The sequence below is a fragment of the Rhinopithecus bieti genome, unplaced genomic scaffold (genome assembly GCF_001698545.2).
Source record: "Rhinopithecus bieti isolate Rb0 unplaced genomic scaffold, ASM169854v2 scaffold_788, whole genome shotgun sequence".
NCBI classification, from domain to species: domain Eukaryota; kingdom Metazoa; phylum Chordata; class Mammalia; order Primates; family Cercopithecidae; genus Rhinopithecus; species Rhinopithecus bieti.
The window spans coordinates 816,475-839,858 of NW_016803416.1; the positions used below are offsets into that span (position 1 = coordinate 816,475).

Here is a 23,384-nt window from a genome sequence, read left to right on the forward strand (position 1 = left end):
ATTGCTCTCCTTGTGTTACTTCTGTCTTCAAAGTTTTTTACTGATGCCAGTGCGGTGGCTCATGCCTGTAATCCCAGCACTTTGGGAGATCAAGGCAGGTGGATCACATGAGGTCAGGAGTTCGAGACCAGCCTGGCTAACATGGCAAAACCCCATCTCTACTAAAAATTTAAAAATTCACTGGATGTGGTGGCACATGCCTGTAATCTCAACTACTTGGGAGGCTGAAGCAAAAGAATTGTGCATGAACCCAGGAGGTGAAGGTTGCAGTGAGCCAAGATTGCACTACTGCACTCCAGGCTGGGCGATAAAGTGAGACTCTGTCTCAAAAAAAATATTTTTTTTTTTTAACTGGCTCCCCTTTGCTTAGTTCAGGGTTCACAACCTTTTTCCCTTCATGACAAGCGTGGTACATTTTACTGAGCACTGGGATAAACTGACAAGGGTGTTTGTAGCTGGAAGAGACTGCTTCAGAGGCTCCCACTGTGCTAGGCACTAATTGCTTGCCTCAAGTCAAAAAAGATCAATTATTGGAAAGCTCTAGCATCCTGGACAAAATGAAAATTCCTACTTCAGTTTTCAAGACATTGCATAATCTGGTGGCAGAACTATCAATATTCTTGTCTTGCTATTTCCCTGACTACCCTGTTTCAGCCACATTTGTTTATTCATTCTCTGCAAGATAATCTTTGCACTTTATTCTTATGCTTTTTTTTCTTTGAATAGAAAAGCCTTCTCCTCTTTCTCCATACTCATTAAAATCCTGATCATTTGTCAAGACCCTGATCCACAGCTCACGTCCTCCCCAAAGCCATTCTTGGCTATGTTAGAGAAAGCAATTACTATTCTCAGATCACTTTTGAAAATCTGAGAGGTCCTCCTGCAGGATATGGGGTTTGAGCAAGGCTTTGAAAAGTGAATAGGAATTGAGATGTGGCCAAAAGGTAGATGGAGTGGCCTGAAGGAACAGCACACTACTTACTGCTGTGGTCCAGGAGATGGATACTTATCAGGGCTTGCCTTGAAAGATTCCAAGTGCGTGAGTCTGAAACAGGAAAGGAAATCTGTATTCTTAGAAATTTGGGTACCACTGTCTGTAGTAGACTGGTATTTCCTTTCAGCAAGCTTTGTCATATTCTTTTCTCTGGTTGCAATTTTGGTCCTGCTGGTCTGAGAACCTCATGCTCTTAGGCTGGGCTGGATATGAGATACCAAGCTGGACTGATCAGAGTCTCTGGGTCTTTACATAGGGAGGCTGGAAAAAAAGCGTTCTCTCTTTCCTCTACAAAAACTGAGCTGAAGTGATACAGGTCTGGAGCTTTTAGAGGTCTACCTTTGTTGCTGAAATGGAGGAAAAGTCTTTCTTAAACTGAACAATCAAAAGGAGTAGCTGGAGACAGAGCAGACAAGAACATTTTTGAACCTTAGGACTGGGCTGCATCTGATCCAATCCCACTCAGATTTGTTCTCAGTTATATGAGCCAATATACTGGTATATTATTGTTGTTGGTATTGTTTAAGCTAGTTTGGGTTAGGCATTCATAGCTTACAACTGCGAAAGCCTATCCAAGGCAGGAGTGTAGGGTAAAATGTGGTTAATGGAGAATATAACCAGAATGGTAGTTGGAGGGCCAAGAAGAGCTGAGGCTCGGCTGGGGAATATGGATTTATTCATAGATTTTGGGGAATAATTGACATTTAGAATGGGGGAGAAGCAGGTCATAGAGCTGTGTTGAGGGAAATAATTTGCAACAGAGTACAGAGCAAACTGGAGAATGAACTAAAGAAGGATATAAGCATAATGTATCCACCTTTAAGGGACCTTTGAACCTGTTGAATCGGGACTCTTTCGGATAGCTTGTGAAAATTCCTACTTGGAGAAAAGCCAAAAAGAGGTGTTATGTTGCAGATGGAGACATGTTTCTCTATTCGAATGGATACACGTTCAGATGCGGAGACCTCAGAAGAAAAATAAGCTCAGGCATGGCCTTTGCTGGAAGAAATTGAGAGTAGTTAGGGGAGATATCTGAAGTAGGACTATTCCGAATTGAGTAAGAATAGAGAAAACACGGGCCGGGCATGGTGGCTCACGCCTGTAATCCCAGCAGTTTGGGAGGCCAGACGGGTGGATCACGAGGTCAGGAGATCGAGACCATCCTGGCTAACACGGTGAAACCCCGTCTCTACTAAAAAATACAAAAAACTAGCCGGGCAAGGTGGCGGGTGCCTGGAGTCCCAGCTACTCGGGAGGCTGAGGCAGGAGAATGGCCTGAACCTGGGAGGCGGAGCTTGCAGTGAGCTGAGATCCCGCCACTGCACTCCAGCCTGGGCGACAGAGCGAGACTCCGTCTCAAAAAAAGAAAAAAAAAAAATAGAGAAAACACCAGATTATCAGATAGGAATTCAGAGCTGGGAGCAGCCTGGGGAAGACGATAAGTATCTGAGTGAAAAACTTCTCTTTTACTAAGAGAAAGATATTGCTGGGTGGTGTAATAACCACAAGTTTTATTGATCAGGGCACTTACCTTGTTCTACACAGCCAAGGAATTATAGTAGCTCAGGCCTCTTATATTTTTGGAGGTTCCTGGTATTAATATTTTAAGAAATGTCAAAACATGGCTGTGAGAACTGTGATATATTTTAAACACAGTAAGTCCTCACTTAACATCATGGAGAGGTTCTTGGAAACTTTGCCTTTCAGTGAAACGACATATAACAAAAACCAATTTTACCACAGGCCAACTGATAGAGACGAGTCAAGTTTCCATGCCATATTACTGGTCACAAAAACATCACAAAACTTCTAAATAAAGGCCAAAACACTTCAAATATTAAACACTGAAATAAACGTGAGCTATACATACATCTAAGAAAGATGATAAACACAAGTGATACAATTACGCAATTTTGGGTGAATCAGTGAGTGAGGGTGGTCATAATGGTGGTGGTTACATCAAGGAATAAATGTTTACAAAGTGAAAATTGTCAGGAGTGCGTCCTACCACCACACAGTTCAAACCCAAATAAGAAAAAATGAGCTGGGCTTGCTGAGTACTTTCATACTCTTTTTTGTTAGGCATCTGTATGATGATCATCTACCTTCACATATTTATTTTACAATCATTTGTTTTCATTCATTCTTTTTTCAGCCTTCCTATTCCAGTTTCATAGCTGGAGCCTTTCACAGCTCAGGGCTCAAGGTGGGAAACAGCCCTGAACAGGATGCCTCCCATTACAGGGAACAGTCACACCCACACTCACTCCTGCCAGGACCAGGATGATGTAGATGCGCCAGTGAACCTCACGTGTACAGTTTTGGAATGCGGGAAGAAACTCTAATACTCAGAGAAAACCCATGCAGACATGGGGAGAACATGCGAACGCCACACAGACAGCGGCCCTGGTCAGGAATCCATTTTATTTTCTTATCGACGTTATAAACAAAGGATGTTGAATGAAATGATGTTATTTGAGGACCTGTTGTATTTGTTAAATAACAACTCAATGGGGTTTTGACACAACATATGGTATAGTATCATAATACTATTCACAAAATAATTAAAGAATTTAAAAAAATTATTTAATAGCACACAACTGTGTAGCCCAGCAATGGGACACATGGCTAATGTTGTCAGATAAACATTTACTTCTTTCATTGCTGTCAGTAAGTCTCTGTTCTCCATGGAAACCCGCATGGGGAATTAACACCATCTTAATTGGAGGTAGTTTGTGAGACCCAGGCCCCATAGTTCCTCTGCTCTATTTGCTGTCACTTTCACCCCACAGGCCTTAAGTAAAGTCTTCCAGGTCTGAGTCTTTTCTGTGTGTCTCTTATCTTGGTGTAAGTGTACTGCTCTCCACATCTTGTCAAGTATTCCAGAAATATGACTGCTGCTGCCCTAGTTCATGCCTTTATCATAATTTCCCTTGGCTAACACTGTCAAGTCTTAACCTCTAGCTCCTCCTCTCTCCAGTCATCCTCCATATTGCTGGCTAAGACGTCTCTCTTAAAAACAGATCTCAACATACCACAACCTCGCCTCAAAATAATAAGTAGATCCCCTTAGCCATAGAATCACATTCAAACCCCTTGGCTTGACATATAATACCCCACACAGGCATTTCCAATGTGCTTTCTCAGGCTCATTTCCCATTTTTCCTCCAACCCTCCATACCTTCTGCTTTTCCCGAAAAGTGCTATGTTCTTTCACTCTATTTTAGCCCGTGGTTTTATCTCTTCCTGAAAACCCCTTCTGTTTTTGCTAATTCTTACCCCTCTCTTTGTGAAAAGTTCCTCACCCCTCCCAGTGAGAGCAGCTCTCTGATCCCTTAGCCCATTACCTTGTCTCTGGTACAGTGAGTGTTAAACAAGGAGATCACTGAAGAGAGGCTGTGATTTGTTTATCTTTGTATACCCAATCCCCGGTACCATGCACAGTAAGGGCTCAATAAATATTGGCTGGATAATTGAATTAATTGTCAATAATACTCCATGCTTTCAGAAGCAAATGCAAGATCAGTCACAAATTACCTCTTGCAAGCAGTTTGCTCTATGTGTCAGTGATTGCCTACAGTTTTCTGGATGGCTCCTATAAGTAGCTCTGAAGGTTGCAAAATGGTTCTCAGTTTCCAAGCCTCCATAGTAACATGCTTTCTTCCAAAGCAAGCCCTTTTTCTTTCTCAGGTGCTTCCTGCCTCAGCTGAGACTGTTGAAGAGACTTTATAAGACTGACTTCATTTCCTTGATTTAGACTGTATTTCAACCCAGCACGTAGAATCATCATCACTCATTGCTGTGATTGCAGCATACTGCTTATCTGCATGGAGTTATTCTCCAGGCAAGAAATAATGCCTTATTAACACAGTTTTATCATCAGGACCAAGTTTGGCAGATAGAGCAACATTAGAGGATAATTGGAAGGACAGCTGATTTGTTAGCAAAATGTTGCTTTTTGGCTAATGAATCATTCTGATTTTTGCACTGACTGTTCGGTAACAGGCTCGAAGATTACTTTGCTTCAGCCCATTAAACCTTGACAAACCAGTTATTAACTACAGCTAGAGCCAATGGCCTGTGGGGATTATTGCAATTATGAGCTATCTATGTAATTTTTAAAAATCATTAGGCGAGACAAGGTGAGTCTGATGATGGCGGGGCTGGTGGCTGACAGTCTCTGCTATTTTGTAGTACACAAGGCAATAAACAGCTATAGGGAGAACTAATCAGTCAGCAAAAGCCCTTTGCTGAGAAGATGTAGTAAGAGCAATAAAGGTTATTGCTCTCAAACAACAAACCGTGTCTGGGAAGGAAAGGGCAAGGTTTTTCTTTAAGTTCTATTTTGGAGGCTGGAGGTCTTTTCTCAAAGGAGGATTAGAGGGAAGTAGAGGGAGCATATCAAATAAAGGGAAAAGCCAGGCAGGACTCTCATGGCTTACATTGCATCCCTGTGCTTTATTGGATTGTAGCACTCAAGACGCCCATTGGAAGGTACCTGCCCTTTCTCCTTTCTGCTCCCTATTATTTATTACAGGGATTTCAAGCTCAGGTGGATAATATGAATTAATAGAGAAAAAGGAAAGGCTAAAGATGATGATTAAATTGTAAGTCAAATAAAAACACATCTGTGGGCCAGATCGCAACATCTAGTTTATAAACAAAAGTCCATGTCCTCAGTTTGGATTATGAGACTCTTTGAATCTGGCCCACACTGCTTCAGCCTGATACTCTTGTATTTTTCTCTTTTGAATCCTCTTACCCCAGTCTAACTAAGGTGTTCTCCAGATGTGCCTGCCCCACACTTTCTAATCTCTATGTCTTTGCTACCCAAGGAATGGCTTCTCCTTTGAAATTGATTTCTACGTGTTCAAATCATATCCACTCTCTGAGTTGCAGAAGGAGTGAATTAAATCAACTTTAAGATCTCTTTCTCCTCTAAAGTTTTGTGAGTCTGCGGCATTTTCACCCACGATGGTTAGCATATCTATGAATCTAGCTGCATTCTGGGGCCTTAACACAGTGTACTATTTTGCATTCTCTAGGTGGGCACTTTGCTGGGAGTCTTGCTGTCGTCACAGATGCTGCCCACCTCTTAATTGACCTGACCAGTTTCCTGCTCAGTCTCTTCTCCCTGTGGTTGTCATCGAAGCCTCCCTCTAAGCGGCTGACGTTTGGATGGCACCGAGCAGGTACAGTTCATAGAGTGAGCAATAACAGCAGGGTGGTGCTGCAAAGTCAAACCAAGAGTAAAAATGGAAGATACAAAGCAAAACCTTGTTGGAAAATCCTTAGAGACACATTTCTGATGCACAGCATAAAACAAACGTCTATGTGGGAATGTGTTTTCAATATTAATTCAGATAACAGATTAATGGTGCTATCTCTAGTCCTCTGGGACAACAGGAGCACGTGTATCACTTCAGCAACCGCCCCAGCCTCAGGGACTCTGTGCATGGTGACAGACATAACACAATTCGCTAAATTACTCTGCATGCCTGGAAGAGAGGATAGGAGTAAAGCTTCTGCCATATTGCAAAATGAGGCACAGAGCACCCAAGAGAGTTACGGAGATTGAAGAACTACTTATAGAGGATTCAGGAATAGAATATAGGCTTCCTGCTCACACACAGCATTTAGCCATTCAGTGGATGGTCCAACTGAATATCTTGCTCACTCAATCAACAATAATGCAAAAAAGGAGGAGGAGAAGGAAGAGGAGAGGATGAAAATTTACTTTTTCTCCTTTCTTGCAGCTGGTTCCTTCACTGCGTAACTGCTTACTCTTGTATAGGAAGTAGCCAAGGTAATGATAAGGGGTGTGTGTTCATTTTTTATTGCTCAGTTGACTGTTGTAACAGGATGAAAGCAAACATGTGCTGAAACATGTGCCTGAGGCTTGCCTTCCATTTATTTAATGTGGTTCACATGTGCTTCCTTAAATAATTTCACAACAATAGACAAATCAATCCACTCTGATTAAGAAAGGGAGAGAAGTAGTCCAGGGCAAATTCCAGCTTTCTCAATAATTATAGGGATTTCAAATAGCATGTATGCACTAAAACAGACATAAATAACTTAACCAAGCAGCATAAACAAACAACTTGGAGGTCTCTAAATTTGGTCTGTAACACATTTGACTGTATGCTTTTATAAATTTTAATGTTAATAAATTCTGGGGTACACGTGCAGGATGTTTAGGTTTGTTACATAGGTCAACGTGTGCCGTCATGGTTTGCTGCACCTATCAACCCATCACCTAGGTCTTGATAAGGGTTTTTACTTTGACTCATTTTTACAATCCCTCTCTTACCCACCCCCACAACCCCACACTCTGTAACTTCAGTTCTCCTCTGTGTTACTCCTTATATCAGCTGGAGTAGCTTCTGACTGAATATTTTGTGCAAATCATGTGAACAAATAGCCACAATTCCACATTTTCACACTGGTTGAGAACCTCAACGTAGAGGAAATCGGAGAGCTGAGGAAGGGTGGCCAGCCTTCACTGAAAGGGCTGCTAGACACGTGTCACAGCTTGTAGACTGACACCTGTGGACTGCAGTTGCTTAAGTTTAGAATGGTAGAAAGTCCTAATTTCATACTAAACCACTGATCATCACAGGTGTTTTGACTTGCTTCCCTTTAACATCCAGGAGACGAGGCAATAAACAGCAGTAAAGAGACTTCGTGACAATGTGATGTGAGAATGCTTTTGCCGGTGCTTGAACAGCACTACACTTGGAAAACATGGACCTCTGGCTAAGCACCCACTATTTGTCGGTGTAAAGTTTTACATGTACTTGACCCTTTCTGATACCATTTGTCAAAGCAGTTTTGTAAACCTAAGATGGTTTGAAAACGTAGGGTGAACTCAGAATTTAGATCTCTGCTTGTACTTTGGCATCGTGGCCATGGAAGACCCTGAGCTGTTCATAGAACTCTCTGCTGCGAGGGCAATATTCTGTGATATACAGTATGATGTAGCTACTGAGCACTTTAAATGTGGCTAGTGCTACTGAAGAACCAGATTTTTAAATTTACTTAATTTCATTTTAAACAGCCATGCATGATTGGTGGCTACCATATTAAACAGCACCTCTATAGACATAGAGGTGAGTCCAACACATTCATACCCAATACACCCATCATCTGGTCAACCCAATGAGCCCAGCTAAGCTATTTTTTTTTTAAGCAATCATGGTAGCATTTACCAATGGTCCTCATGTGTCTACTGTTCTAACTAGTTACTTTTGGATTTTTGACTCTGTTTTGTCTTGAGATCTGACTTCTGACTCTTGCTGTTGGTATTGAGCTTTACACCTGCAGCTCTTTTCCCACTGTGCTTCCTAACCATGGGTTTTGAGTTAGACATGCTCCACTTTCATACCCTGATTTGGATTTTCACGGGTAGGAAACACACTTCCTGACATCCACAGACTCAACTTCCATTTCCGGCAAACCAGAAATTTTTGGGCCTGTTCCTCATAAACTTCTGCAAAGGGGAGTTGTAAGTAGACTGAGTAGACTAATAAAATAACAGTTTCTTGAGTGTTTGCTATATGTCATATTAGGTTCCTATGGCTACCTTAATAATGTACTACAAATTGGGTACATTATTTTGGGGGCACATTATTAATTTTCATAACAAATTATGAAGGTTGTCTATGAATGACTGAAGTCTGGGAAGTAATTGCCACACACTGGGTAATAATACATTACTCGGTTTTAAATACATTTCTGTTTCAACAACTGACATTTATTGCCTCACAGTTATGAAAAACAGAAGTCTGCCATTGGGCGTCAGTGGGGTTGGTTCCTTCTGAGGTCTGTAAGGGGAAATCAGTTTCAGGCCTCTCTCTTAGCTTCTGGTGGTTTTCTGGCAAACTTTGTCAGAAACTTTGTCTGTCATTCCTTGGCTCATAGAGCTCTGCTTTCATCTTTACATGGCATTTTCCCCATTTGCATGTCTACGTCTAGGTTTCCACTTTAAGTAAGGACACCAGCCATATTGGGCCCATCCTACTCCAGTATGATCTCATCTTAACTAACTTCATCTGCAATTACCCTATTTCCAAATAAGGTCACAATCTGAGGAATTGAAGATTAGTACTTTTTTTTTTTTTTTTTTTTTTTTGACAGAGTCTTGCTCTGTTGCCCAGGCTGGAGTGCAGTGGCACAGTCTCGGCTCATTGCAACCTCCACCTCCCTGGTTCAAGCAATACCCCTGCCTCAGCCTCCCGAGTAGCTGGGATTACAGGTGCACACCACCACGCCCTAATTTTTTTTTGTTTTTTTTGTTTTTTTTGTATTTTTAGTAGAGATGGGGTTTCAACATGTTGGCCAGACTGGTCTTGAACTACTGACCTCAGGCAATCCGCTTGCCTCGGCTTCACAAAGTGCTGGGATTATAGACATGAGCTGCTGCATGCGGCCAAAGATTAGTACTTTAACATATAAATTTGGGTGGAACATAATTTAACCCATAATCTATGTATATTCTATTATTCTATTATTATAGTCTACATATATTCTATCATTATAATACATATAGATAAGAACATTCAGGCTCAAATAGGTTAAGTGACTTGTCTAAAGTCACATAGCCAGTCCATATACGTCTGACACTTGAGCTCATGCCTTAAACATCTGCATCAGCATTTCCCATAGTGTGAGAAATGTTCCACAGTTGGTTAGTCAGATAATTTTAAGTATCACATGGACAGTACTTACACATCCTGATGCCCATTACAAAATAAACTAGCACATCAAATATGTAATTTCATGGATAACATTGTTTAGGAAGAAGCTAAGTGTAAAAAGGGAATTTATTTGAAAAAAAGATTGAGTGGTTAATAAGGCAGGTAGCATGTGGATTTGGAAAACGTTATGAAGGTTGTCTGTAAATGACTAAAGTCTGGGAAATTATTGCCACACACTGGGTAATAATATATTACATTGCTCTGCTTTAAAAGGAGCTAATCTCTGGGATTAGCTTAAAGTGGGGAAGGACTAAATGATGGATTGTACCTGACCACGGACTCAAAGAATGTTTCTAGACCCTTCTGGGTTTTTAGAATCTATCTATGGTTTTGAATTAAAGGTCAGAATGAAGTGTTAACTCCTAAGTGAGCAAATGCACTTTCCTCAGTGGGCAGATTGAACACCATTTTATCTTTACATATTGATGTAAACACTTCTATTCTGATGCTTCTTTTCCTTACTGTTGCTCTTAAAATGCAGTCAGAGTGTTAGTAAGCCTCTGAGCTCACCTCTGTGTTTATAACATGTTGCATTGGCAAATAAAACTCATTTTCTTCAAGTGCTCTCTGAAGCTTTCCCTTTTCACTATTTTATTCCATTGAAGGTGCTGGCACTGGCAGGTCGTAAATGTTTTATGGCGAAATTAAGAGTTTCTAAACACATTTTACTCTCTGTGTCTCATTATTTTACCTCCTAATAAGTTTCAATCATTTTAGCACCTGTTTAAATTAAGATCCCCAAGGAAAACGGTGGCAGGGTGGTGGAGTGGGCAGGGGGTGCGGGGGGTAGGCAGCAGTTAATATGTTCTAAAAATTTGCTGGAAATTACTTAGTAACATGGAGCATAATGACTCAGACGCTGGTGTTTTATGAATGCAACATTAACATTCCTTCTCTTAGTTTTAAAATCTGTCCAGACTTTTACTTTGTGAATCACTGAGTGAACTAGTGTGAAGCCTCTTTTTGGGGGAAGCGGCAAAGACTCTTATGACTTTTGGGGATGTAGGTGATGGAGTTATCTGTGTGTGGGTTTCTGTATGTGTTTGAATTCCTAGAGATCCTTGGTGCCCTGCTCTCCATCCTGTGCATCTGGGTGGTGACTGGCGTGCTGGTGTACCTGGCGTGTGAGCGCCTGCTGTATCCCGATTACCAGATCCAGGCGACTGTGATGATCATCGTTTCCAGCTGCGCAGTGGCAGCCAACATTGTGTAAGTCATCCCCTGGTCCCCGCACAGTGCCCATGAGGCTCTCCTGTAACTCTACCTGGACAAAGACTTTTTAAAAACTCAGTACTTGTGAAGATGGTAGAGGCCAGACAGAGTGTTTGAATGGCTCTAAGAGTGAAAACAAGGTTGACTGCTTTTGTTTAAGCTAAAGTGTTTTTTAATACTGGCTTCTGCTAGCTATCATGTTTTGAAAGCTTCTGGTGTGCCGAAGGCAGGGTGAGGATGTTTGGATATACATTACCAACTTTAATGTTCACAACACCCCTATGTTATAGATCAGGAAACTGAAGCCCAGTGAGGTTTAGTACAGAGCCAGGATTTTAATCCAGATTCACAGGCCCAGAATTGAGCTCCTTTACATTCTGCTCTCAGGCATGTTGATGGTTCCACATGGGGTGTGACTTACTACTGTTCCATTTCTGTGAGTTGAGCAGATGATGGCCTCCCAGTGGGCTGCGTTGGAAGGGACTCTAAAATGTATTTACTTCAGTCCCCGTTTTACTTTTGCATTCTCTTTTGCAGCATTTCCATAAAATGGTCATTAGTTTCATATATTTTAATAGAACTCATAAAAGGAAATTTATTTCTCTCAAAAACAGCCTCTATTATCTTTGCAGCATTGTGACTGCATGAAAATTCTTCCTTGTGCTATGTTAGTTAAATTCTCCCTTTGGTTTCAACCTGCTGGTCCATTCTTTATCTAGGCAGTTTTAAATCATTTTACAGGAGATGAGCATATGTCCCTTGACAAATGAGTCTGCCTTTCCTAAAATGAACTACTGGATTGCTCAGGCAATGGGGTTTTGAGGCTAGGACTTTGATCTTTTTGAGTTAAATTTCTCCTTCCCATTTGAGGATCTAATTCTGGGCAACTCTACTTAAAACTCCATCCATCCATCTCTCTGTCTAGTGATCTAGCTAGCTATCATGTTGGTGGACAGAATAATGACCCACTCCCCTAAAAAGATTTAAACATCCTAACCCCTGGAACTTCTGAATATGTTAAATCATATGGCAAAAGGAACTGTGCAAATGTGATGAAGGATATTAAGATAGGGGATTATCCTGGATTATCCAGGTGGGCCCACATAATGACAAGCATCCTTATAAGAAGAAGACAGGAGATCAGAGAGGAGAGAAGATGCTGTATTTCTGATGTTGAAAATGGAGAAGACAGACTGGAGCCAGGTGACCTCTAGAAGCTGGAAAAGACAAGAACATGAATTCCCTTCTAGAACCTCTAGAAAAGATGCAGTCCTAGAGACCCACTTTAGACTTCTGACCTCCAGAACTATAAGTTTGTGTTGTTTTAAGCTGCTAAAACATCATGGTAATTTGTTACAGAAGCAATAGGAAACTCAGCCTATTTATCATCTGCCTATCTATCTTGCAATGCAACTTGATATATGCTCTGAGGTAGATTTTCACATGAAGGTAGAGAAGACAGTGATCGAAAAATGAAGTTTTAAACAGTGGATTTTAAGAGGGGGCACAATGGCATCTCTGGAATTCAAGAATAGCTGAGCACGTACACTTTGAAAAAGGTCCTCAGGTCATTCTAATAGCCTTGCCCCTTGACATCTCACTTACCCAGCTCACAGTTTGTGAGCCATTGCTCAAAATCTCTGAGCTAAATAATTAGAAGAATGGTGTTTGATCTGCTGTCAGTGACTAGATCCCCATCTTCAGCCAGTTAACTTGAAAATGTGTTTCACATTGGCACTGGGAGAAAAAGTGTGAGTAGATCAATGTAAATCTGTCACCTCTAGGAGACAAATATGCCAGAGCACACATATTGCTGACTACGGGTCAATAATGTCTGCTTTGCATAATGAGAACAATATGGTCTTGAGGCGGAAGGAAGAATACAAGTATGAACTTCCTGAGAGTCATATGTCATGTAGGCTGTCTTGATGCTACACAAAGATGAAGGCTACAAACCTACCCAACTGTCACATCAATCTGGGGCCTCAATGATCAGGTTTGATTTTCTAAACAGATATCATCCAAATTTTCTTTTTCTTGTAACTGCTTTTGAACATTGACCTTAACATTGCAGGTGCTTTTTACACTCAGAAAGTCAAGGCAGTTGGAAATCTCTGCCTTCATTGTGCGAGTAGATAGTTATTTATGGATAAGAATGCTGAGTGACTATAATATTTTCTCCAAAAACTGGGATTACAGGTTTCAAATGCTGCTAGATGCTGTATTGTTTGAATATAAAGATATTAGAACCGCGATTCAGGAATAAATCTATTCCTTGGGGACTCAAAATCAGGACAGAAAGTTCCAATAGAAGTTGTGAAGAGATGCTAGGATGAAGGTTATAAATAGAGCCTGAAGGCTATTGCCTGCTAAGTTTTCACTGCCTGAAACGTTTCCCTCCCTCAGCATATTTAACTCTAGCTTAAGCTTTTGAGTTCAACTCAGCTGTTACGTCTTTCTAACTAAATCAGACTCCTCTGTTGTATTACCCATAGTACCAGTTCTTGGTGGACTTATTGTAATTAGAATTTTCCACTTGTGTGTGTGGAGGGGAGGAGGGTGCTTAAACTTTACCTTCTCCAGCACATTTAAAGCTACACTGGGGAATGACCACATCTGTTTTCACTCACCTTTATGGCCCAAGATTTTACAAGTGTCTGCATATGAGTGACTACATACGTTTTTTTCCTGTCTCTTTTTGTCAATAAGATGAGTAAAAGAATGAATGACAATGTGATGAACACACGTGGCAGATCAGATGAGGGTCTATGATCTGTCAGCCATATCAGGCTGTCTAAGGGACCTTAAATGGTAACTCCTAGTTGAGAGTGAATTTCTACCCAAACACTGAACATCTGAAAACTGTACATTCTGTGGTGATCAGATCTTGATGCCTAGTCGTCATTCCACTTTGTGGTGATGACCTGAGATTTAACAGACACTTTACCTGAAAATAGAATGGGATACATGACGTTGAACAATATGTTGCTGTTTTTAAATATTTGTTCCAAAATGTTTAGAAAAGGTTCAGAAAGGCAAAACACTGAGCTGTCAATGAAAATGTTCTGATTTTACCTTTAGTCTAATACCTCTTAAAGGTATAGATAAACAGAATTATGTACATAGTTTGTAGTATTTGCTATTGATCACTTTGAGACAAGAGATGCTCAGCTTTGCAGTATATTGTGTATATATATATATACATATGTACACATACCAGATCATTTTTAATACATTAATATATTTCTACTCCTGGATTAAGAGCTTTATATACATGAGCACAATATTCTCATCATTGGACATTAAAAAATCAAATTTCAAATTCTTTTGAAAATGCACAAAATTAACTAAAAGGTAAAATAAAACCTCAATAAAATTCACTACTTATTTTATTTTTCCCTTATTTATCCCTTCCTGTGTTTTTTGCATGTGAAACCAGTACTTTTAATTAAGCTCCCAATGAGGCTTGATTTTAAGTCAGCTCAGTGCCTGACAGTCAACCTTCAATAAAGGAGATTTTCTCCCTTCATTGTCAAATGCTTGATTTTCATCTAAGAAGTGATGCTTTCCAGTTTCAATGTGAAACAGAGAAACATTAGGTGGATGAATGAGTAAACTGGGTGTGTCTTTGTGGCTTGTTTTTGTATAAAAGTATTAAAATTTTATGACAAGTGTATTTAAACATTAGTCAAAGATAGTTCTTTTTAAAGCATACATACTTCAACTATCCATCATTTTGGATAATGCATGTTATTGTCAGCTCCTCCATTATGCTGCCTACATTTTGAAAACTGATCTCATGTGTGCTAAGAACATTGTTCTCTCTTTCAGACTAACTGTGGTTTTGCACCAGAGACGCCTTGGCCACAATCACAAGGAAGTGCAAGCCAATGCCAGCGTCAGAGCTGCTTTTGTGCATGCTCTTGGAGATCTATTTCAGAGTATCAGTGTGCTAATTAGTGCACTTATTATCTACTTTAAGGTGAGTTTGAGTTTACCCACCATCATAGTACTTACGTAGATTAGGTAGTACAGAAGTTCTAACATTAACTTAAAGAGAATGGGCATCCTCTGTTTACCTATACAAACTACTTTGCAAAGCTAAAGCAAGCAAACCCTCAACCATGGTGTTAAGATGAACAGCAACAAAACTGTGAATACCTTCAGGTTCTTGGATTATAAGCAATAGGGAACATCTCTGGCTCACTTTAGCAAAAAGTATATTTATTGGCTGAAATTTACTGTGTGTGCTCCTAGACAGACGTCAAAGTAGAAATAAGGGCAACTTTTGATATCTAGATTTTGGAAACGATCCAACTTCTGTCCGAGACACCACACTGAAATAAATGTGTCTCAGCAAGTTTTTTTTTCTGTTTTTGTCACTTCCGAAGAATGATATTTCTGTGAACGAGAGTCCAGTTGACCTAGGTTGTGTCTTGTGTCTGCTGCTTGGCTGAAGGGAGGTTAGAGTACCTGATTTATTGTTGCACCAGTATTGCCCACAATGGGAGAGAAGTAGCTTCTCCCCCAAAAGCCAAAGTGCTAATGAAAAGTGGGAAAGACTCCCCGGTAAGCCTCTGACCCTAAATAAATAAATATCCACTACAGATCTCTACCTGGTAATACTGATAAGAGAGATGGGTTAGCAGGCACAGAATGGAGAAGAACATTTAGCTCTGTCTGTTTGCATCACAATTGTCTAATTTGCAGAGACTCACAGCTTTTCCTGAAAAAGGGAAAACATGTAAATAAAAATTACAAAAATATCTGAATTCAGTTGAGCAAAATGATCACTGAAAGCTTTAAGTCTAAGGCAAAACTGGTTCAAAATTATAAGGGTACGTGGAGTTTGAGGGTCCACTTACAGAAGTTGAGTTGATGCTGAATTTCTTAAAGAGAGTGGGGCACAGTCTTTTCTGTGGCAAAGAACTTCATCAAGGGTAGAAAAGCAGACATTTCACCCTGAGGCTAAGGGTTCCAGTGAGGAGACTGAGCAAGGATGACACTTTGGTTCACACCCTTAAGACTGCATCAAAGATGCCAGCCTTGAGTATGTGCAATACTTGAGAGGCAAAGAAATAAACTCACTCCAGTCAACCAAGGGTATAGTCCAGCTGTATGTTGGCCATATGCAATTTCTGAGCAAGTAATATCCTTTCTTCTACTCATTATAATTAAGGCCAAAATGTCATTGGATCTTGTGGGCATATCTGTGCATACTTTCATCACATACTCTGTACTTTTATTAATCTTCAAGAAGTTAAATCAGGGCTCTTGAGAGCAAACTTAAGAATATTCTTCCTTTTAGTTCTTAAATTATGGGGAGAGCATGTCTTGTAGTCTCACTTCTTTATTTGCTGGTAGTTTAAAGCTAAAAGGAAGGATTGAGTCTTCAAAAACAAAGTCTTGCCTCTGAGTTGGATGACTCATGTCAAAAGGGTGAATGAGTGACAAGGAAAGACACAGGGAGGTTTACTTATTTTATTAATCAGACTTTCTGGAAGAGAGGTATGAATTCAGTTAACCAAAATCCTTGTTTTTTTCTAGCCAGAGTATAAACTAGCCGACCCAATCTGCACATTCATCTTTTCCATCCTGGTTTTGGCCAGCACCATCACTATCTTAAAGGACTTCTCCATCTTACTCATGGAAGGTAGGAGTGATTTTATTATTACTCCCAGGGTCAGTGTTTTCTCTTCCCTAGAATCACAAAAGAGAAAGACTGCAAGGCACGCTCACTGTTAATTTGAATTATGGGAAAATTTAAAGTGATAAGGAATTTTGTGAAAATGACCATTTGATTTTTTTCATATGGGAACAAGTAAAAGAACTGGCTTCTATTCCTGCTCTAGCAACTGTTATGTAATATCTTACAGTGTAAAAACAGTAAGTATAAACACCATGAGGAGATACTGCAAAAATATAAATTATTCCCTAAATATACCTGGAAAAGACCTAAGAAAAAACTACATAAATTTACCTCCTAGGCTGCATTAGAGCTAAACATTTTTTTTCAAATTGTATCTCAGAGTAGAAGAAAACAAGGGTGACCCTTTATTTGTTTGGCAAGTGTTTATTGAGCCCCAACTCTGTGCGAGGTAATGTGCTCAGAACTAGAGTTACAGAGATGAGCAGAGCAGAACACAGCGCTCTTATGAAGTTCTGGGCTGTAGTGTGCTCTGAGGTTCAGGTGTCTGCACTAAGTTCAACATCAATATGGCCTCCTGGGAACAGGGTACCACTAGGTTGCCTGAGGAAGGGTGAACTGGTACAGATCAGAAACAGAGTGGGTCAAAGCTCTTGTGCTGATCAGTAGTGGGATTGTGCCTGTGAATAGTCACTGCCCTACAGCCTGGGCAGCATAGTGAGACCCCATCCCTCAAAATAAAGTATAGTGAAATGAAATATGGGCTGGGCACAGTGGCTCATGCCTATAATTCCAGGAATTACAGTTTGGGAGGCTGAGGTGGAAGGATTGCTTGAATCCGGGAGTTTGAGACCAACCTGGGCAATATGGGAAAACCTCGTCTCTACAAAAAATACAAAAAATTACCTGGGCATTGTGGTGCAAGCCTGTAGTCCCAGCTACTCAGGAGCCTGAGATGGGAGGATCACTTGAGGTTGGGAGGCAGAGGCTGCAGTGAGCCGAGATGGCGCCACTGTACTCCAGTCTGGGTGACAGAGTAAGACCCTACCTCAACAAAATAAAAAAAAAAAGTAAATAAATAAATAAAAGCTTTGTCCTCATGGGGATAATACTTTAATAAGGGGAGAAAGAGATTATTCAAAAAATTACACCGAAATGCAATAGTGGAAACTGCTACAAAGAAGAGGTGTGGGTCTTTTATTAGAGATCTTAACATGGCTGGGAGCAGGGGCCAGTGGTCCCAGAGGCTTTGCTGAGGCCTGCTATTAGGCCCGAGTAGGATCTTACATTATTAACCTCATCACTTACAGCCCCATTATCATTATCCTTGACTACTCTCCCGGGCCTGTGAAATTTCTGTGTGGCTCTTTGAGTCTTCCAACTATCCAGGAACAGATCACATAAATAACCCTCACTGCAAAGAAATCCATCCTTATACCTAAAGCTTACTGCCTGCCTCCTTTCCTCCTTTCCCCCATTCTGCAATTTGGTGATTTTTTTTTCATTTGGCATAAAATGGTTGAAGAACTACTGGTTTCTGCCCTTTCTAGGCTACATCTTTACTGGCAGAGTTAGCTCAGAGAGACACATCATACAGTTGAAAAAGCAAGGTCTTTGTATCAGACCCACCTCCGTTCAAATGCTAGTCATGCAAGTTTCTAGCTGTGAGACCTCAGGTGACCTCCTCTGAACTTCAGTTTCGCCACTCAAAAATGGGAGTATCACATCCACAATACAGTGTTGCTGAGACCATTAGATGAAATAAATGGCATTACGCTAGAACACAGTGGAAGCTCGGTAAATATAAACTATCAGCTAGCATTTTTGTGTTGACTGGAATATAGGAAATATGAAGCTACACTGTGGAAATAAACACTGTCCTGTATATTTATCTGCACAGGGAGAAATTCCCAATTCTTGGTTATAGACTGTGGCGATAGCACTAGTCAGCCATAGATGCTGATGGCCTCAGAAAGGCCAGATAAGAGAGTCTTGATCAGAATAAATCCATCTTCATCACCAGAAGAACTATTCAGTGGTACTTGGAATGGGAGAACTACTGACTCCCGTTGACATTATCTTAGAATATTAAAGTATGTCAGAGAGTGACATCAGCAAGATGGCTGACTAGAGATGCTGGGGCTAGTCCCCCCAACAAGGAAGGGCCAAGGCAACAAATAACCGGAGGAGATTTGACTGGAGCATCAAAGGGAAAGTGGTAGTACAACCTAGGAGTCCAACAATAGATGAATGGATCAAGAAAATGCAGTGTATATACACAATGGAATACTATTCAGTGATGAAAAAGAATGAAATCCTGTTATTTGCAGAAAAATGGATGGAACTGGAGGACATTATGCTAAGTAAAATAAGCCAGGAAATGAAAGTTAAACATCACATGTTTTGGCTCATATGTGGAAGCTAAAAAAAAATGTTCTCATAGAAGTAAAAAGTAGAACAAATAACAGAGGCAGGGAAGGGGAAGAGTAGGATAGGGACAGAGTTGTTAAAGGATGCAAAATTACAATGAGATAGGAGGAATAAGCTCTATGTTCTATAGCACTATAGAATGACAAGAATATAGTTAACAATAATATATAGTTTCAAATAGCTAGAAGGAAGATACTGAATGCTCCCAACACAATGAAATAATAAATGTATGACATGATGAATTTGCTAATCACCGTCATCTGATCACTATGCATTATCTGTATGGCAATAGCACTGTGTGTCCTATACATATGTACAATCATTACGTCAACTTAAAACTGCTTAAAATTTAAAAATAAGGTTTATTGGAGACCCAAGGTACTCAATTATATTTAGAAGGTGATTTATCATTGCTACATTGACCATTTGTAATTAACAAATGATACTATTTTCTATCCCACATTCCAGGAAAATAGGTATTATGAAGGACTTGCCTAAAACCCTTATTAGACTAACCCAGCAGTTCTCAAACTTTAGTGGCATGAGAATCACCTGGAGGGTTTATTAAAACACAGATATCTGAACCCACTCCCACAATTCTTGAGTCAGTATATCTTATTGGGGAGTTGGAGGGGCAAGAATTTGAATTTCTAACAAGATGCTGGTGCTGCTGGTCCCAGGACAACATTTCAGGAACCACTGGACTAATCTTTTCGTACCACTGAAGGGATTCCCACATGCTGGCCCTGGGAATGGCACCTGTAAAATTCAGCCAGAGCTATAAGTTTGCATCATATCAAATATCTGGATGATTGGACAGTAGCTGATTTTTTTTTTTTTTTTTTTGTCCAGCACATTTTGACATAAGGTAGATCTGGTCTCAGAGTGCAATTGCCTTTAGTGACAGCTCACATTTCATTAGCGTTCACTGCTAAGTATACATTTAAAGGTTTGTTCTTGGTGGTCACTACAATTGTTGAAAGATGATAGTGTTGACAACAGTGAAATGGATAATGGAGTCAAATGTCACAGAGTAACAGTGAATTTTCTGGCTCTAATATTTGGTTTGTCAAGCCACAGAAGCATCCATTTTCTTTCCTGAGCACCAAGTGCTGAGCCGCAGCTGTTGTTGCTATTATGGAAGTTATTGACTTAAAGAAAGATAAAAGACAAGTTGGTGTACAATTTGAAATGAGTTATATTCCACTTTTTTTGTGTGTCTCACTATAGCTCTTCCTTGGTGATTATCTTCCTTATTTTACTTCAGGAAAAGTGCAGAGACTGGTCTACGTCAGCTAATTATAGAAACTGGCAGATAACTCCTTTCTGGAAGACACTTACTTTTTAACTCAGGTTTTCAAATTATGTTAGTATAGTACTTAGTAAAATTTAAAAATAATACAGAAAAGTATGCAATAATTTTAAAAGTCTCCTTATAGTTCCATCTTTGACTTCTTAGTCCTATTCTTCAGGGATAATACCTATTAATAAGTTGACATTTATCTTTCCAAAGATATTTGTGCATTTGCATATATATATATATACACACACATGTATATGTATATGTGTATGTGATGTATGTGTGTGCCTTTTTTTTTATAAAAATGGGATTACATATTGATTCACATTTTTCTCTGCACCTGACATTTTTCACTTGGAGATCTTTTATATTAGCACATACATAGATATACCCCATCCTTCACAGCTGTAATTACTCCACAGCATGGAAGGACTTGCTTGTGATGGACATTATAAACAATGATGTAATTATCATCCTTGGATATATATTTTTTTAGCACTTGAATATCTGTGGAATAATTCCTAGAAGTGATATTGCTGTTTCAAAACTTACATGCTGTATTACTTTGTTTTTGCACTGCTCATAAAGACATACCTGAGACTGGGTAATTATAAAGAACAAGAGGTTTAATGGACTCACAGTTTCACATGGCTGGGGAGGCTTCACAATCATGGCAGAAGGCAAAAGAGGAGCACAATCACACCTTACATGGCAGCAGGCAAGAAAGCTTTTGCAGAAGAACTCCCATTTGTAAAACCATTAGATCTATGAGACTTATTCACTACCAGGAGAACAGTATGGGGGAACTGCCCTCATGATTCAATTATCTTTACCTGGCCCCACCCTTGACATGAGAGGATTATTACAATTAAAGGTGAGATTTGGGTGAGATTTGCGTGGGGACACAGCCAAACTATATCACATGCATTTCAGAATTTGATAGATACTACCATTTCTACCAAAGATATAGTATCAATTTCCTTCCCCCCAACAGCATATGAAAATGTCCCTTTCCTCACATCATCACAACCACTGAGTATTATCAAACTGTTCATTCTTTTCTACTCTGATAGGTGAAATATTGTATCTTATTGATTTCAAATGCAATTATTTAACTATGAATGGTGTTCAGTGGTTTTTAAAATACATTTATAAGTCTGGGAAGTTATTTATTAAACACTAATTTAGATATTTTTCTGGATGCATTAATATTTTTTTCAGACTTCCCCCCAAGCAAAAGAAAGTTCTAGGATGTGATAGAGCATTGAGGCCAGTAGGGCCATGCCTCTTGCCTGGCAACACTATTTCTTATAATAAAATAAGTCATGGTGGACCTGTGTTCTCTATAATAGTAATGAGATGAAGGAGACAAGTGAAAAAAGGGTAGTGGGATCATGACTTAATTTCAAAGGGCCTAGATGAATGATAGCAGGTCTTCAAATGATAATTCCCCAAAGAGATGACACACATTAGGCATAACAGACAATGTTTCGATTGCAATTCCTAGACTGTAGTATTTGCATAACACTTTGTACTCAGAGCACAGACGTTGGGATCTGATATCCCTGATTCTGCCACTTCTCTTTGTGGCCTTAGCAATGTTCCTTAATCTAACTGACCCCAATTTCCTCTCCTCTAGTTAAATAAGAATTGTAACCTTAATAACTAGCTTCTAAAGTTTTTAGGACTATTAAATGAGATAATTGCTATAAATGAAGTACTTTGCACAAACTTTACACATAGTGGGCCCTCAATAAAAGTTTGTTATTATTATTAAAACAGTTTTACCCATGACTTTATTCACATTGCATGGCTAATTTGAGACAAGAACTCCTTTCATCTGCTTCTAGGAGCCTAGGTCTCTTGCCACTCATAGAGTAAAACAGCATAATGACCAGCTCTTTGTTACTTCCCCAAACAATATTAGGTAGGATCAAACACTCCGCTTATGCTGTAGAGAATTTTGAGTTAACTTCAAGGAAGAAATCCCCCATAAACAAGGTTCTTAGCCTATTTATGCCTAGTGTTCCATTAGTGGAATGCTAAGCATGTGGGAGTTATTTATATCCTACTGCTTAAGGTCATTGCCAAGGTCTGATTACAAAAATTCAAAAAATTGCAACCTCAGGCATAAATGGGTTAAATTTTTCAAAAGGAGGGTTAAGCGTTCCCTATTTCTTTAAGTAGATGGTTCTCAGCTCTAGTTGCTCATTATCATCCTCTGGGAAGCTTTTAAAAAATACTTATGCCCAGGCTTCCCATACCCAGTGTATTAGGCTGTTCTCACATTGCTGTAAATAAATACCTGACACTGGATAATTTCTAAAGAAAATAAGTTTAATTGGCTCATGGTTCTGTAGGCTATACAAGAAGCATGGTGGCATTTGCTTCTGGGGAGGCCTCGAGAAGCTTCCAATAGTGGCAAAAGGCAAAGGGGGAGCAGGCACGTCACATGATGAGAATGGGGCAAGGGCAGGGAGGTGCCACACACTTTTAAATGACCAAATCTTGCAAGAATTCACTCGTCATCCCAAAGACAGCACCAAGCCATGAGGGATCTGGCACCATGACGCAAACACCTCCCACCAGGCCCCATCTCCAGCATTGGGGATTACAACTTAACATGAGACACTGGCAAGGACAAATATGCAAACTATTATCACCCAGAGATTCTGATTTAATTGTCTGGGGTTGGGGCTGGCTTTGGTATTTTTAAAAACATGTAGTCAGGCTAGAGAACCACTGCAAAGCAGAGCTGCTCAGTGGCTCATGAATGTTAGTGCAGTGGTTCAATCTCGGCTGCCTGATAGAATCACCAAATGAGCATTGATGTTGGGCCTTATCCAGAGAGATTCTGATTTAATTGGTCTTGGATTATAACTTAGTCATCAGGATTTCTAAAATCTCCTCTGGTAATACTAATGTGCATCCAAGGTTGAAAACCACTCCGAAAGACGCTAGATTTTGGAGCTTCATCCATAGAAATTTCCTTTTAGGTCTGGAATGGAGTCGTGGTACATTTATTTTTAATAAACACCCCAG

At 39.9% G+C, this 23,384-nt stretch overlaps 1 protein-coding gene across 2 annotated transcripts in view; it reads left to right on the forward strand.

Moving 5' to 3' along the window:
- SLC30A8 (solute carrier family 30 member 8) overlaps positions 1-23,384 on the forward strand; it is a 52,758-nt gene that overhangs the window by 25,627 nt on the left and 3,747 nt on the right. For both annotated transcript variants that reach the window (XM_017882681.1, XM_017882690.1), the window contains 4 exons: positions 6,040-6,186; positions 10,809-10,962; positions 14,797-14,947; positions 16,513-16,618. In XM_017882681.1, the coding sequence (XP_017738170.1) occupies positions 6,040-6,186; positions 10,809-10,962; positions 14,797-14,947; positions 16,513-16,618 (558 nt within the window). The remainder of the gene's footprint in view (positions 1-6,039; positions 6,187-10,808; positions 10,963-14,796; positions 14,948-16,512; positions 16,619-23,384) is intronic.